This window comes from Fusarium verticillioides, chromosome 5 (genome assembly GCF_000149555.1).
Source record: "Fusarium verticillioides 7600 chromosome 5, whole genome shotgun sequence".
Taxonomy (NCBI): Eukaryota; Fungi; Ascomycota; class Sordariomycetes; order Hypocreales; family Nectriaceae; genus Fusarium; species Fusarium verticillioides.
The window spans coordinates 224,318-240,196 of record NC_031679.1 but is presented as its reverse complement, the minus strand read 5'-3'; the positions used below and the strand labels follow the sequence as shown (position 1 = coordinate 240,196).

The window sequence follows — 15,879 nt, the reverse complement described above, 5'->3', positions numbered from 1 at the left end:
AATGGGATTTCCCAAAACGGTAGTATTAAAGAGCCGAGGTTGTCGGCAAAATTGGTTGTTTACTCCGCACATACCTTTATGTATATTAGGTTAACTGCTAATCCTCACAATTGATCTAAATGTTAACTATCTAGACCTATAACAAGATAGAGTTTCCCTCTTGTTACCGTATTGAATTATAACATTCCTCACCATGGGACGACTTGGCGGAAAGATAGCCATCGTGACTGGTTCTTCCAGTGGGATAGGCCGTGCAATCTCGCTCGAGTTTGCCCGAAATGGTGCCAAAGTGATCTGCGCAGATTTGACCGAGAAAGCCCGTGCTGATGTTGCCTCTGAACTGGCTATCACAACGCACGATCTGGTCACAAAGGAAGGCGGGGTAGCCGAGTTCTTCAAGGTCGACGTTACCAAATCCGAAGAACAAGAGGCTTTGGTGAAATATGCTGTCGAGAGGTTTGGCAGGCTGGATATGTATGTCCCTCATTCCTGTTCCTGCATTGCAACTATCTGCCATCTCGACCTTGCGCAAACTTCCAGTAACAGCCTGGCTAACAGACCTCGTTTCAAGAATGGTTAACAACGCCGGTGTTGCCATGGAAGCCAAGAATCCCCAACCTATTTGGAGCTTCGACCAAACTGTCTTTGAGAAGGACATGAATATCAACGTAGTAGGAGTGTTGCTTGGATGCAAGTATGCCTCCGCCCAGATGATCAAACAAGACCCGCTTCCGTGTGGCGACAGAGGCTGGATCTTGAATACAGCGAGCGTGCTTGGCATGGTTGGCAGCCCGGGTATCACTGGTTATGTGACATCCAAGCATGCTGTGATGGGGCTTACCAAAGCAGCGGCATGGGATTGCGCGCCGCACCGAATCCACGTGAATGCTGTGTGTCCCGGGTGTAAGTACTTTCCCTTGACCTTTAACTACCCAAAACCCTATCACCACCAGAAAATAACATTTCGCAGACACAGACACAGCCTTGATAGCCGGTCTTGAAGGACAGAACAGAGCTCAAGTGGAAGCACTCCACCCTTTTGGAGGGCTAGGACGTCCAGAACAGATTGCAAGAGCGGCCTTGTTCTTGGTTTCAGAAGATAGTAGTTGGGTGACGGGTATAGGTTTACCTGTAGATGGAGGCTATACAGCATTTTAGTAAATCTTGAGCTATGGGTCTTTAGGAAGAGTCTTCAGGTATATAGTGCCTTAAATTGATTTTATGTTATTTCAACATGGTATTAAAACTTACATTCGCCTACATGTGTCGGCTGTATCAGTTAGAGTTTCTCCGTCAAGTAGCTCGGCCTCTTTGCTACGATTCCGCCTATGATCTTTCCTATGATGCTGAGTAGGTCTATCAGTCTGCATTCTTTAGTTGCTATGTAGTTTGCCTTTGCCAGCTCTTTCAGCACGACTATGGTCGACTTTCTGAGGTGAGATAGACAGTAGTCAAGTGCAAAGCTCTGATTCAAGATGCGAGCAAGGTGAGAGGTGAGCTATGATTCTGCCAGTTGTGGGTCCTGTTGATGATGCTATCTGGTCCTCGTGCTTTGAGGGGCATTCAAATGCCTTTTATAGATTTTCTTGCGTGTCTGCCTTTACGAATTGCAATCTGGTCCATCATATGACACTTACACCTAAAACCTGCATCATGTGGACAGGTCATCGGCTTAGTAATGGTTCCTTCAAGATATGCCGTTCTTGACCGACAATCTGACACGGCAGCCCGCACTCCTCCTCCGCTGCACATAAGTAGAACGGTCTTTACCAACTACTAGACCCAGAAACTATGCCTCGCTGCTCATTCTGCTGCACTTTTACAATTGATCAGGATCGGTTCTATCTCGAGTTTCACCCAAGCCTCGCCTCACTTAAGCAAAGTGCTGAAGATGGCTGCGACTTTTGCCATCTTTGCTGGACAGGCTTCCAACTGGAATGGGCATCTTCTGAGATTGAATCTGTTCTCAAGGGCGAAGTTCCAGAAGGAGTTACTAAGTTTGAGCCGGGTATCTGGATTTATGTCCATTTTACAGACTACAGTCCTACTCTAACTCAGCCTCGCATCATTGTATCGTGCGGGAGATATAACCCCATCACTTCTGTGAAGGAGAGCAGCCATGGACTTGGTTACATAAACCTAGCTGTCTACGGGTAAGATCTATTTCATTTCAGAGCACGATGCTGGAAGAACTCAGTTCCGTCTGATTATTTAAGTTCTAGGCCACAAGTCTAGTCTAAACTACACAAAACTCATCTAATATTACAAGAAATACTAATGCGCTGAGTAGGAAAGAAGGATCAGCGGCAGGTTCGCGAACACCTGGACGGATCTGCACAGCGGAATATGAGCCAAACTCCTACCTCACCTTAATCCGAGGTTTTCTCAATAGATGTACAAAGTCCCATCAGGCGTGTGGTGCTGAGAAGACCTACGACATGCCCACCAGGGTCATCGATGTTGGCAACGCTGCTCAAAAGGAGCCTCCACGACTTGTCGTAACTGACCAGAGCATGAAGGAGAAATATCTTGCCTTGTCTTATTGCTGGGGGCCTGGCACAGATACCTTCACCCTCAATCACAAGACGATGAAAGATATGCTGAAAGACATCGACGAGTCTCGCCTCGTAGCTGCACATCGCGATACAATAGCATTAGCCCGCCAGTTGGGCATCCGATACATCTGGATCGACGCTCTATGCATAATACAAGGCGACAAAGAGGACTGGGAACGCGAGTCAAAGCTCATGGCCAAAGTATACGGCTACGCAACCCTTACCATCACAGCAGGGAGATCAGGCGATGCTCGTAACTCCTTCATCGCCAATACTTACAAACAATATGCTCCCTGTTGCGAATTTCCTCTTGGCGATGGCCTAGGTGGAAATGTTCTTGTTGGGCCATTGAGATCCGCTGACTATGGTGTCACTGAGACTCGTGGTTGGTGTTGTCAGGAGAAGAGGCTGAGCCGTCGGGTGGTGTTCTTCGGCAAAGAGCAGCTTTTTTTCCTATGTCGAACCTCCGGTTACTCGGAAGATCGTAGCTATCAGGAAGGTAAATCTGTCTTGCTACACAGCTTTCTGACTGGTAACGCGAGTCCGCAATTGACGCGGGATCGACTGCTACAGTATTGGGACGAGATTGTCGTCGATTTCTCCAGACGCCAACTATCGAATCCTCATGATATCTTCGCTGCCCTTGCCTCCATCGCCGAGCCTATCTCCAAAGCTCTACAGTCACGCTACCTAGCCGGTCTCTGGGAGTGTGATCTCGTTCGGTGTTTACTTTGGAGGCCTGGGTATAGAGTGAGCAGCTTCTTTGGACCAGCGACGAGGCCTTTACCTACTTCTTTTGCACCCGCCCCCGTGATTAGAGCGCCTTCGTGGTCTTGGGCTTCCATTCAAGGTGGCGTCAAACCTCTCGCCCTCCAGCAATTTCGGAGGATGACGACGGAGAGTCAAAATGGAAGACCGCTGATAAGGCCGAAGCAAGGCCGTTGGACGGTAGATCATCACTGTGGAGCTGACGCGCTACACATGCCGTCTTGCGAGCTGCAACTTTTGGGGTGTGTTCAAGAAGCAATTATCCTGACGAGAACACCGTCAAGTGAGTTCATTGCTTCCCTGCGAAAACAAAAGAGGCCAGCGGGTACTATGCGTCGGCCAGTTGTGCTTGGAAGTAAAGAGATGAAGGAAGGAATGCTGAATAAAGATATGTCAATGTTTGTGGCGCTAGGAATTTTCGACTTTGATGAAGAGGGTATTGAAGACCTCTGGTGTTTGCAGCTTACACTTGAGGAGGGGCTTATGCTCTGCAAGAACGATGATGGGGTTTTTCAGCGAATAGGAGTTTTTCAGGTATGTAAAATGGAGTGGTTCGAAAGTGTAGGGGAGTCAGAAGTCAGGTTAGTGTAAGAGCTATTCAACTATGAAGTGGCTCTCTTTTTAAAAGATTTAAGCACGATGTAGTTGAACTACAACTATTATTTTCATTAAGATCTATTACTTATTGTGTTTCATCATATCAAGCCCTTCTTCCTCCATATCTCTTCATATTGTATGTGAACCCCAGAGTATCGAGGAATATCTCCCATTTGACAATTCCTCCAGTACGCCCCCAATATCTTGCATTGCGCTGATTTAGTTGCTCTCATAGCTGCTAAGTATGCAGGTGTAGCCATGTGTGGATAATATCGGGATCTCGAGCAAGCGGACTCAATGATATGGCAAATCCTATCCACAGCAAACTCCAACGTTACCTCAGAAGACCTCTCTTCGGAGCTTTGGGTTGTGAGAACGGCTATGACAGCGGCGCAGCGGTAGATGTCACTGCATTTGCCCTTTTCCGTCTTGTCCATTCCGAGCTTTAGAAGCTGCGCCATCGCTCGAGTGAGGCTTTCTGATAAATTGGTGGACTCTTTGCTTTGGACCAGAGAAACGAATAGCCAGAATGTCTCTGCTGGGCATCCAACTCTGTCGAAAAAGTCTTGCCCGAGCGAACTTCGATGCCAGTCGTCAAAGATGAGGCCGCTCTTGGTGTTGCTGGTGGACTGTCTGACCAGGGCGCCAATGGTATCCCACCATGCGAAGTAGGCGACAATCTCTTCTAGGCCTGTGAAGCGCCTTGAGAATTGCTGGAACTCTTCACTATTGCTGCAATGGCAGTCTAGTAACGAGCGGGCTCCACGTAGATGACAGTCCCATTCTCCGAATACACCATCTGAGACGACTTCGAAGAAAGCAAAGACGGCTATACCCAGAAAAGCAGCTGGATCAGCAGTATTCAAAGCCTCACTAAGACTCTTGAGAGCTGCAAGTCGATGCCACATAAGCGTATCCTCATCCTGCGCCCCCTCCCCAGATGATAACGATGATGGTGAAGTCGGCAAAGCAGTATCAGCCGTCGATCCCCTCCTCTTACTAATCCTTGCCCTCAAAAAGTAATCAACCTGATCAATAAGCCCCAGACCCTGATCCACACAAACATCATCATTCGTCGCCAGCCTCGCAGTCTTCAAACTACTCCCAAACGCCAACAGATGCTCCACAACCTCATGCTGGTCCGTCGCAAGCGATTTCTCAATAACAGCGGCGCTTCTATTCTCAGCCCTGCTCGGCTTCGGCGTCGGATTCGCCGCCCATACGACGCGCTGTGGATAATCTCCGCATGCGTATCCTGATTCGACGCAGGGTCGGCAGCGCGGTCTGTTGAGATCGCATTTGACGCCCCGGGCTTTGCAGGTCTGACAGTCCCGATCTCGGCGTATACCACGTGGTTTGCCCCTTGGAAAATTGCTGGTCTTTGACCGAGGCATTATTAAGATCAAAGCAGAAAGAGGTAATGGTGCTTGTGATGGATGATAGATTACTTTCCGAATGAGGTGGATTATGGGGCAGAAACGGAGATGGAGGATATAACGCAGATGCAGGATTAAAGTTGGATCTGCTTATCATGCGTTCTTGGTTGTTGACTCGTGTAGATAGCGCGGACTTGGCTAAAGATTTGGTTGCTTTCCTTGTTCGGTCTGGTGCACAACCGGAGACGCTTGCGGGGGTGGCACGCTCCGATGAACTCGAGTCGTCTTATCAGCATCACAGGAATCAAAGCGTTATCGCAGCGACGGGTATAGCCACGGGAATAGTCCTGATATTCACTCTCACGCTAATCCGCTTTTGACGATTCCGGCTCCGGTTTACCCTAAATAAACCAATTTATTTTCAAGACTCTGCATAACTACGTGCGAGAATAAGTTTTATAAGGTAGAGTTAGCTCAAACACTATATAACTATTCATGAAGATATCATGGGATACTTTCGCCGGCATTGTCTCGCGATTTTAGAGTCTAGAGCCGTGACTTGCATGCATGGTGATGAGGCTTGATACACAACGATTACAGTGTGGTTATCAATTTAATTTCAGAACAACTGTTGCATCAAAACCTGGTATTATAAGCATCCTCCTATAAACGCTCTAATAGGTGCACCTGGAATCTGGTATTCTCCAAACTTCCTGGATATCTCAGTCCTGTAGGTAACTTGTACTCCTTTTCATAACCACTATCAATAAGTTTCCTCCATACTGGTTCTCCCTGCGCCTCCGAACTTGCGCTCTTGGGCGGTAATAGCGCCTGGTAAAGTAGCCACTCAAGCGGGTATCTCTTTTCCTCCCCTTTGTCACTACTACCAGGCAGCACAACGTCAGCTCCGGGGCTATCCACTACAAGTAAGAGGCTTCCTTTGGGCGCTGTCTCAGTCAATCTCAACAAGAAAGCTGTGGTTTTGGATATTGAGATTGAATAGAATTCGTGGAGCGTGAAGAAGAGAGTGATGAGTGCCGGGTTGGGCCCAATCATCGTACACAGAGTTGTGCTGTCGCTTTCGAGGATGTCGAGGTTGTTGACTGCTAGATTTATGACTTGAGATGGGATAGCGGAGATATTTGAAGCGCGTGCCTTTTCCGTCGCGTATTTGGAAAGAGGAGGAGGATTCGTAAGAGTATGTTGTAGTTTTGCGACAATGTCTGACCAATCGTGTCTATCAATGAGGTTGAGGTCAACCATGGCACTGTCGTTATGATCAGATGACTCTAGCCGGGGAAGTTCATCTAGTTTGCTCTCATGAGAGTGCTTCAGCAATGCAACGCACGCTAACAAGTCAGATCCTCCTCGTCCAAAGCACACAATCTTGGAAGGCTTTTCATTGTGAAGAAACTGTTGAACCCATGCAGCCTCGTTCATCTCACTGCACATCCACGCCAACACACTCCCAACTGTCAAAGCTCTACTCGGGCTCCATCGAATCGTATAAGCCTCCAAGAACTCTTGGCTCCCGAACGCTTTGCTGTAGTCCTTTTGCTCAAGCGCTTCTCTGATCTCGCGCAATACTGGCTTCAAGGTGTCGAACTCGTCCACAGCAGGGAATGAAGTTCTGATTGTGTCAAGAATGAGCTGTTGATGCTTAACAGATAGGCTCTGAATCTGTTGTATCGAGCTAGTTTCCTTTACTGGTGTAGGCGTCTTTTTGGCGGGTTTGTGTAAATAGCTGGGGCCAGTCCAACCTGGGCGGCGTACTGGTGGTGCAACTGGTGCCTTGGATGCACCGCTAGACGCCGGTTTGCCATGCTTTGGTTGCGATTGTGCACTGCGTTTGAACTTCTTCATGGTAGATCCCTAATATATGGATATTTTGACGATTTTAGAGTAATCTAGCACGAGCTTGGGTGAATAGCACAGGGTTGCTGCTAAGCGAGATATTGGCGAAAAAGGAAAAAAATTACAATTCACGACCGGCAAAAGTATTTTCCGAGATCTCGCGGCAAGATTAGTGGCTAATGCGATAGCGGAGACGTTTGCTGGAGCCCCATGCGGATCTGGCTTAGATATGAGCATACAACAAGCAAATGGGCAGAGTCTTGATAGAAATACATAAAAAAGTCGTAGAACTTTAAGTCAATATTTGGTAGTTCTAGGTTAAATCATACAGGTCAATATTGCCCTTCAACAGTCATCGTGCCCGTCTTGGTGATCAAGAACTCGTCAATAGCAACATCCTTACCACTCTCCTTTCCATGCCCACTATCCTTAATTCCTCCAAAAGGCGCCTCAGCTGAAGAGCTGTTACCTGTGTTCTACACCAAAAGTTAGCTTTTCCGTACCAACAAATCTTGAAGATCGACTTACCAATCCAATCATTCCGGCGTCAAGGTTCTCAAACATCCTCCACAGCCTATCCACATTCTTGGTGAATACATAGCTCGCTAAGCCATAGGGTGTGTCGTTGGCTCTTTGGACAACCTCTTCTTCTGACTCAAAGCGATAGACGCCCAGAAGAGGAGCAAAGATCTCCTCGTGCGTCATGAGCATTTCGTCCTTCATTTCGGTCAAGATAGTCGGTTCCATGAAATAGCCCTCTCCGTCGTAGCGTTTCCCTGTTCCAAGGACAGCTTTTGCTCCTTTGCTGACAGCATCTTGATACAACTCCTCCGCCTTGTCGAGGCCTCTTGTAGTCGTCAATGCGCCTAGCGTGGCACCTTTCATCATACCATGACCTAGCTTCAGCTTTCGAGTTTCAGATACGAGTCTCTCAACAAAAGAATCGTAGATATTACTCTGAACAAAGACTCGGTTAGACGTGACACAAGCTTGACCCGCGTGCCTCCACTTCAGAGCCATAAGCTGGTTCATAGCCTGATCAACATTGGCGTCATCGAACACGATGAAGGGGCAGTTCCCACCAAGCTCAAACGTCGTCTTCTTGAGATTCTGGGCACATAGACTGGCGATAATCTTGCCAACTCTCGTGCTACCAGTGAAGCTCACCTTCTTCACAAGCGGGTTCAGACAAAGAGCTTCAGCGACTGCTGGTGTATTCTCGAGGGATGTTGTAACCACGTTGAGGGCACCGGGCGGAAAGCCTGCTTTTAACGCTAGATAAGCGACTGAGACTGCTGTGAGGGGTGTCTCGGGCGAGGGCTTGATGACCATTGTGCAACCTGCAGCAAGTGCGGCTGCTGCTTTGCGTAATGCTAGAGCGATGGGGAAGTTCCAAGGCACAAGAGCAGCTGCAACGCCGATAGGTTGTTTGATAGTCATAGCGCGTCTACCAGGAATAGCACAGGTAAGAGAGGACCCATGCGCCCTGTCTGCTTCACCGGAGAACCACCAGACGAACGTAAGAGCATAGTCAATTTCGCCGCGGGCCTCTTCCAAGGGCTTGCCAGTCTCATGAACAAGAATATGCGCTAGATCCTCTCGTGCGGCAACCATCAGATTATACCACTTCATGATGGTCTGAGCACGGAAGCGCGGTGTTGTCTTGGAGTAGCTCTTGAAGGCTTCATAAGACGACTTCACTGCTGCATCGACGTCGGATGCTGTGCAGTCTGGGCATGATGTCCATGTCATGCCGGTTCCTGGGTCGATGACATTGAAAGTCTTGCCTTCTTTTGAGGAGACGAATTCTCCATTGATGAGAGACTTGGGACGAAGGAGGGACTCGTCTGTGAGGTTGAAGGGGAGATGATGTGAGCTTCCCATGATGATATTTGTGCGTAGTATGGAATGAGGGAGCTGGACGAGAGTATGGGGAGTGATTATCTCAAGAAAAGGTTGATGATGGTACGTGCTGATATGATAGATCGCCAGAGTTAGTTTCTTGGTCCGTCAATCGGCCGATGATATCCTTCCGGTTCAGGTACCGGACCCGTCACAGGGACCATGGCAAGGTCCGCTTTTACCCCGCGCTGAAGCATCACAGGAACATCTGCCACTAAGGCCCAATCAGGAAGGGAATCTAATCGTGGAATGCGTGCAGCTTGAGCTAACGATCGCGGGAAAATTATCAGCATCGCTCCGTGGCACTGGGTATGCAGAACCAGACAGTAATTCACTGGATATGGCTTCACGAGTACAATTTGGAGTAGTCCTGGTCATGAAGTCGAAAAACATTTGGCAGACGATGTGGTATGCAATTGTTGATGTTTTTAATTTTATTCATTTTGAAAAAAATAATAACAAACTTCCTTGATCATGTTCCCAAGCTTACACGCAGCGCCCTCCATCAACCTTTAATATTCATGTTAGCATTAGTATGTCGCAACCCATACATTTTGACCATACCTCAAGATCAACACCAGTAATGAAAGATGCTTCATCACTGGCCAAGTAGCAACAAGCATTGGCGATATCGCTAGGTGTCGAAGGTCTACCCATGGGAATGGTGGAAACAAAGCCCTTTCTGTTCTCCTCAGTATCCGGCTTGCCGATAAACAAATGTGTCCTATCAAGTCAATTAGGTTGCTCTCACAGCCAAGGGCAAAGGGACACTTACATGCCAGTGCTTCCAACAACGGGAGAAACAGAGTTGAACCGAATCTGCTTGGGCCCATACTCAACAGCCATCGTCTTGGTAGCATTAATAACAGCCGCCTTCGAGGCATTATACCACGTCAACTCAGGCCTAGGTCTAATACCCGCCGTACTCGCAACCTGAATAAAACACCCCGGTCTGCCCTCCTTCAAAAAGTAAGGCACCAGCACATTAGTAGAGTAATAAACACTCTTTACATTGACATTCATCACAAGATCAAAGTCCTTGGGCGTGACATCTTCAGTTGGCTTCTTGGAGTAAGCCGCCCCAGCATTGTTGACGACGATGTCGAGCTGTTTGTACTTTTCAATAGCAAACTCGAGAACGCGGCGCCAGTCATCGGGGTTGGTCACGTCTGCTTGGGTGAAGGCGCAGGATAGTTCTTGGGCGACGGCTTGGCCTTGTTGGCCGTTGAGGTCGGTGATTATGACGTTGGCGCCTTCGGAGATGAATTTTGTGGCGATGCCTTTGCCGAAGCCTGATGCGCCGCCTGTGACGATTGCGGTCTTTCCTTGAAGACGGCCTGACATGATGATGAGTATGAGACTTTGATGAGGTTGAGTATGTAGATTGGGTGAGAGGAGGAGTGTTGTCTTGGTTGGTCTGTATTTTTATGTGGTGATTGGCTTCCCCACGTTTTAGTGACTTGTCGGGTGGCAGACTCCGTTTCAATGCCTTCCAGAAGAGGAAACCAATGAATACGGGGGCAGAATTAGTGAGTGCGGGGTAATTTAGCAGTCACAGGAATAAAAAAGTCTTGGCTGCATCCGTCATCATCAACGGGCATAATTATCAGTCCGAGATCGGCAGACCAAACACTAGACTGACTTCCATTATCTTGTAGACTCCAGTCCTCTCCAACCCGCTCATCACTCACTCCATCACATACCTTACATCATGTCAGAGAACAAAGTATTTCGCGTCCTCATTCTGCCCGGTGACCATGTCGGTCCTGAAATCATGGCCGAGGCCCTCAAAGTCCTCGATATAATCGAAGAAAGTCGCCCAGACATCCGCTTCGAGCGAGACACAGACATCGTCGGCGGATGCAGTATCGACAAACATGGCACTCCCGTCACAGACGCAGTCCTCGACAAAGCTCTAGCCAGCGACGCCGTTCTCTTCGGCAGCATCGGCGGTCCAGAATGGGCAGGCGTAGAACCAACTCCAGAGTCAGGACTCTTAAAGCTGCGTCAGCGTCTCGATGCTTTCGCCAACTTGCGACCCTGCGAGATTCTTGTCCCATCACTAGTTAGCGCCTCGCCTATCAAGGCTGAGCTTGTAGCGGGGACAAAGTTCATCGTTGTTAGAGAGAATTGCGGTGGTGCTTACTTTGGCAAGAAGGAGGAGAGTGAAGATGAAGCTTCTGATCTTTGGATCTATTCTCGACCTGAGGTTGAGAGATTGGCTCGTGTGAGTGCAGCTGTTGCGAGGATCTTGCATGCGAGCAGTGAGAAGAAGAATGATGCAAGTAAGCCCGTTGTTTGGAGTGCAGACAAGGCCAATGTTCTTGCTAGTGGTCGTCTCTGGAGGCGTGCAACTACAGATATCTTCAGCAAGGAACTCACAGACATTGATCTCCGCCATCAACTTGCCGACAGTCTCGCCATGCTAATGGTTCTTGACCCAAAGCGCTTCAACAACAGCGTCATTCACACCGACAACACATTCGGCGATGTGCTCTCCGACATCTCCGGTGGCATTACCGGCACTCTCGGTGTCCTTCCCAGCGCAAGTCTCGCTGGCGTGCCAGGCGAAGGATCCTGCAAGGGCATCTACGAACCTGTTCATGGAAGTGCGCCTGATATCTCGGGCAAGAACCTCGCCAATCCGGTGGCGCAGATCTTGAGTTTGGCTATGATGTTGCGATACTCATTCTTGCTGGAGAAGGAGGCCGATGCCATTGAGCAGTCTGTAGCAAAGGTTCTTGATGCCAAGGAGGGTGGCGGGTTGGAGATTAGGACGAAGGATCTTGGGGGTAGTGCCAAGTGTAGTGAGGTTGGAGATGCCGTTTGTAAGGTCCTGAAAGATTTGTTGAAGAATTAGCACGAGGTATGACAGGACATCTATGAAGCAGTTGGTGAAATCAGAAAGCGTGAACCTGAACCCGAATAATTGTGAATCGTGCTCGGCAGATCAGCTCAAGTGCCGAGGCAAGGACCACGGCGCAATGCGGATGTGAGGCCTGCCGCAGTGGATGAGAAGGAAATACCAAGACTAGTACGGCAATTCTTGCAGCATGTTCATCCTGTGAACCCGATTCTTGACGTTGATGAGATCTACTCTCATAGTTTGCGCATTTCAGAAACCCGTATCACATGGGATGGAGAGTCATGCATAGTGGTGCGTGAAACAAAGCGCCTCCAAAAAGCTAGAATATACTGAAACATCTCTTAGCTCATCGCCTGTGCCCTGGGATGCATAGCAAAACCTTATGATACCATGGTGACTTCACCATCAGACACATTAACCGCGTCCTCCGTCGAATCACAAGGTGAAGGCTTGAAAATGGCGAGTGCCTACTTTGAACTAGCTAGGCAAAGCCTTGGCATGTTGGATCAGAGTCTCCTAACTGCTCAGTGCTACTTCTTTGCTGGGGTATACCACATCTTCACTCTCGCTCCTCTACGCGCCTGGTCCCAATTTGAGCATGCTGCCAGTATCTTCTATATTTACTGGAAATATCTGTCGCGTGAAGAGGCGCAGCCGACGCGACTAGCTCGAAGCTTTTACTGGAGCTGTCTCAAATCCCAAGTCGAGCTTGGTCTCGATCTGCAACTTCCTCAAAGTGTTCTGAAGGATTTACATGATGCTGGGTCCGAGCTACCTGCTCCTCCTAAGATAAACGCCAGTCATCCTTGACATGCCATATTTCCACCACCAGGGGAAACCTTAGCCGAAGACCTTGGTAGTGTGCAGGAGGAGAGTTGGTACTATTACCTTACTGAGATAACACTCAGAAGGTTTAACAACCGTGCATTCAACTTATTGTATAGGGATGGGAAAGGCCTGGGGACTTCAGGATCTCTCAGTATAGAAGCACTTATTTCAGCAGTGTCACAGATTGAGGATCAGTTGGAAAACTGGTGAGCCGCCCCTCATATTCCAGCACCATATCTTGGGACTAACATGGAGTAGGGCTCAGACAATGCCTCTTATGGCTCAAATCACCATGGGTGCTCTGCCTACCAAAAAACTAGCTCTCTTACTCTACGCTAGAATTCTGGAACTTAAGTGTCTCATTTATCGGCCATTTCTATACTATGCCGCTCATTCCACCATGAGTGACAGAGAACAGGCTCACATTAGTCCCTTTGTTGACAAAGGCCTCTCCTGTCATTTTCTCGCCATTATCATTGGGTACCTACACTACCGAAACCACATAACGTATTATCATTTCAGATCTTCAACAGCGTCTGCTCTCTGCATCATGGCAGTCGTCAAGTCTAGGAAATTTCATGCTGTTCATGAGATGGACTGGCGCGGCGATATTAAGAGATTGATCAAGAAGATTCGATATTGGGAGGACGAGGCTCCTACGGCTGGGCGATGTGCAGACGTATTGGAAGCTGTTGTGTCGCCTGTTGAACAGTCACTTCTATAAGAGCTGCAATTGAAAGGCCTTCGATGCTATGTGGGAACCTATTGTTCAGTTATCAAAGAGGAAAGCGTTCAGCTTTGTTACCCAGAACCGCCTTGCTAACATACGAATCAACGTCCAGATTAGCCCATGGAGTCGACGCAAATCCCTTATTGAACTTGAGACTTCCTGGTCCACTCCATCTCTCACTAAACTCAAACTGCATATCAACAACCACAAACTCCCTCAACGCAGGCTCAGCTGGGTTTGTACTGGGGATGACGCGCAAATTCAGCACCTTAGGCGGAGTCGCGTCTCCCACCGAATTACCAAGAATCGCCTTTGGTGCAAGCTCAAACTCAATCAGAGATCTTGCCGCCGGACGTTCGACGTTTCCCATCATGACTCTCGACCCAGCAGAAGGGTGAAAATTGACTTTTCCAAAGATCTTGGGATACCCAAAGATTTCCCTTCCCAGCGAAGATGGCGCTATCATCATCAAGAACGAGAACTAGTGAGTAGTCATATGTTTCGTTGTTATACTTGACCCGCACGGTGTGAACGTATTTGTTGTATTCACCCGCGGTAGAAGTGCCATAGTGGATGAATAAAGAAGTCATTATTGGTTGGTCTTCCAGTTCGAGTTCTTGAGGCACAAGGTGTTGAATCTGCGAGACTTGAATGCGGTATGAGATGGCGACGATAGTCATGTCGCTGAAGTAAAATGGTTCTTGGGAGACGTAGGGTGGTGCGAACACGGGAATGGCCCTGTCGCCTTTCACAGAGAGTGATCCGAAAACGATGGCGATGGACGTTGGAGGAATCAGTAAGGAGCTTTTTTATTGGAGTGTTAACTCAGCGATTTCAGTTTCAGCACATCAGCGAGATTGGCCATTTTATGTCAACTGCCTGATATGATATAAGTCCAGTCTCATTTACAGTGGTATGGTGTCCGAGCCCGGGCCCGTGTGAATGACGTTTCCAACATGTCCAGTACTCACCGGGACTTGATCCTCCACAGTAGTCTATCTTCTAGTACCAAACATGTCCGGTACTCCGCGGATCGATATTCCCCCCATTGAGACCAATAATGTTCATCAAAACCAGCCTCGGAAACAATGTGAAGAATATTTCAATGGCTTGTTTCCTAGAAATGCTTTGCCAAAATGATTACTTAAGGCCAGTAACTTACCGGTTTAACTCGATAATCATGTACTCAAAGTTCTAAGCTGTTTCATTCACTACTCACAATATGATAAGAGTCTTTTCTTATGATAATCCCACCAACAGTCTTCAACTTAAAGAACTGCCTATTCTGAAGCCAGATGATGAGAGTGCTCTCATCGAGGTCAAGGCCGCAGGAATATGCCACTCAGATTGACACATTGTCAGTGGCCATGAAGACGACTACATCGCCAAAAAGCCGATCATGCTCGGCCACGAAGTCGCAGGCCTGGTTAGAAAGCTCGGTCGAAATGTCTCTGGCTATCAGATCGGAGACTCTGTCACACTCGCCCTCCTAATGCACCCTGTCTCAGAGCGCATCAACGGCGCATACGTCGGGCTGAGCCTTGATGGTGGTTATGGCCAATATGTCGTTGCGCCACAGAAGATTCTCGTCAAGATACCTGATGGTATATCTTTTGCATAAGCTGCTGTTGCGATAGATGCGTTGGCGACTTCTTATCACGCTGTCGTTGGTGAAGCCGGCGCTTAGCCTGGATTGATAATGGGCATTGTTGGTCTGGGCGGACTGGGTATGTATAGTCTGCAATTTGCCAGTCTGAAAGGATCTACCGTGTATGGTTTCGATGTCAATAAGGACAAGTTTGTTTAAGCACAAGGATATGGGGCTAAGGACTGTTTTGCATCGCTTGATGATGCAACCAATGCTGGCTTAGCATTTGATATTATTGTTGACTTTTTCGGCCACTTTACAACCACTTCAGCTGCAATTAAGGCTGTGAAGCCAGGCGGCAAAGTTGTCACTGTTGGTCTCGCGTCGTCGGATGTCACGATTCCATCAAACACGGGTTCGGTGTACATCCTCAAGGGCCTCACTATTGTGGGATCCATTGGCGCGTCAATGCGGGACCTCAAGGATGTTCTGACAATTATAGCTGAGGGTTCCATTACGCCTGAGCTTAACGAGGGTGCCTTTGAGGGGATACCAGAGACTATCAAGCAGCTGGCAGAGGGGACTGTAGCTGGTCGAGTTTGGACGGACCCAAGCAAGACACTGTTTCAATAGTCTAGCTTCGCACGGTCAACTAGCTTTGATAGCATGAGATAAGGTATCGGCGATACTTCCCGGCTTCATTACACTGGCAGGGCACCCTTTAGGTTCAGCTACGCCACAATTCAATAGCTCTACAGGTTCAATTGAACTGTCCCACAAATTGAGTCTAGTAACCAAGCTAGACTAACCATTCA

General features: G+C 48.3%; 9 protein-coding genes across 9 annotated transcripts; 4 read left to right on the top strand and 5 right to left on the bottom strand.

Annotated features, from left to right (window-relative positions):
* Positions 1–193: 193 nt before the first annotated feature.
* FVEG_03336 (hypothetical protein) lies at positions 194–1,158 on the top strand (the record flags this gene model as incomplete). The annotated part of the gene is made up of 3 exons (XM_018890953.1): positions 194–474; positions 572–903; positions 971–1,158. 3 exons carry the CDS (start codon positions 194–196, stop codon positions 1,156–1,158), a joined length of 801 nt encoding a protein of 266 aa, XP_018747371.1.
* A 633-nt stretch (positions 1,159–1,791) lies between these two features.
* On the top strand, positions 1,792–3,914 carry FVEG_03337 (hypothetical protein; the record flags this gene model as incomplete). The annotated part of the gene is made up of 2 exons (XM_018890954.1): positions 1,792–2,153; positions 2,291–3,914. 2 exons carry the CDS (start codon positions 1,792–1,794, stop codon positions 3,912–3,914), a joined length of 1,986 nt encoding a protein of 661 aa, XP_018747372.1.
* Positions 3,915–3,972: 58 nt separating this feature from the next.
* FVEG_03338 (hypothetical protein) lies at positions 3,973–5,476 on the bottom strand. The gene has a single exon (XM_018890955.1). It carries the CDS (start codon positions 5,312–5,314, stop codon positions 4,019–4,021), a length of 1,296 nt encoding a protein of 431 aa, XP_018747373.1. The 5' UTR covers positions 5,315–5,476; the 3' UTR covers positions 3,973–4,018.
* A 449-nt stretch (positions 5,477–5,925) lies between these two features.
* On the bottom strand, positions 5,926–7,224 carry FVEG_15243 (hypothetical protein). The gene has a single exon (XM_018904367.1). It carries the CDS (start codon positions 7,157–7,159, stop codon positions 5,960–5,962), a length of 1,200 nt encoding a protein of 399 aa, XP_018747374.1. The 5' UTR covers positions 7,160–7,224; the 3' UTR covers positions 5,926–5,959.
* Positions 7,225–7,433: 209 nt separating this feature from the next.
* On the bottom strand, positions 7,434–9,166 carry FVEG_03339 (succinate-semialdehyde dehydrogenase). The gene is made up of 2 exons (XM_018890956.1): positions 7,679–9,166; positions 7,434–7,626 (listed from the first exon to the last, which is right to left on the bottom strand). The coding sequence occupies exons 1-2, from the start codon at positions 9,032–9,034 to the stop codon at positions 7,483–7,485; spliced, it is 1,500 nt and encodes a 499-aa protein (XP_018747375.1). The 5' UTR covers positions 9,035–9,166; the 3' UTR covers positions 7,434–7,482.
* Positions 9,167–9,538: 372 nt separating this feature from the next.
* FVEG_03340 (3-oxoacyl-[acyl-carrier protein] reductase) lies at positions 9,539–10,396 on the bottom strand (the record flags this gene model as incomplete). The annotated part of the gene is made up of 3 exons (XM_018890957.1): positions 9,539–9,562; positions 9,617–9,776; positions 9,828–10,396. 3 exons carry the CDS (start codon positions 10,394–10,396, stop codon positions 9,539–9,541), a joined length of 753 nt encoding a protein of 250 aa, XP_018747376.1.
* A 367-nt stretch (positions 10,397–10,763) lies between these two features.
* FVEG_03341 (hypothetical protein) lies at positions 10,764–13,470 on the top strand (the record flags this gene model as incomplete). The annotated part of the gene is made up of 5 exons (XM_018890958.1): positions 10,764–11,880; positions 12,007–12,209; positions 12,264–12,717; positions 12,751–12,952; positions 13,005–13,470. 5 exons carry the CDS (start codon positions 10,764–10,766, stop codon positions 13,468–13,470), a joined length of 2,442 nt encoding a protein of 813 aa, XP_018747377.1.
* A 52-nt stretch (positions 13,471–13,522) lies between these two features.
* FVEG_03342 (hypothetical protein) lies at positions 13,523–14,156 on the bottom strand (the record flags this gene model as incomplete). Its single annotated transcript, XM_018890959.1, has 2 exons — positions 13,523–13,935; positions 14,027–14,156. The coding sequence occupies 2 exons, from the start codon at positions 14,154–14,156 to the stop codon at positions 13,523–13,525; spliced, it is 543 nt and encodes a 180-aa protein (XP_018747378.1).
* Positions 14,157–14,875: 719 nt separating this feature from the next.
* FVEG_03343 (hypothetical protein) lies at positions 14,876–15,697 on the top strand (the record flags this gene model as incomplete). The annotated part of the gene is made up of 2 exons (XM_018890960.1): positions 14,876–15,080; positions 15,285–15,697. The coding sequence occupies 2 exons, from the start codon at positions 14,876–14,878 to the stop codon at positions 15,695–15,697; spliced, it is 618 nt and encodes a 205-aa protein (XP_018747379.1).
* Positions 15,698–15,879: the final 182 nt, after the last annotated feature.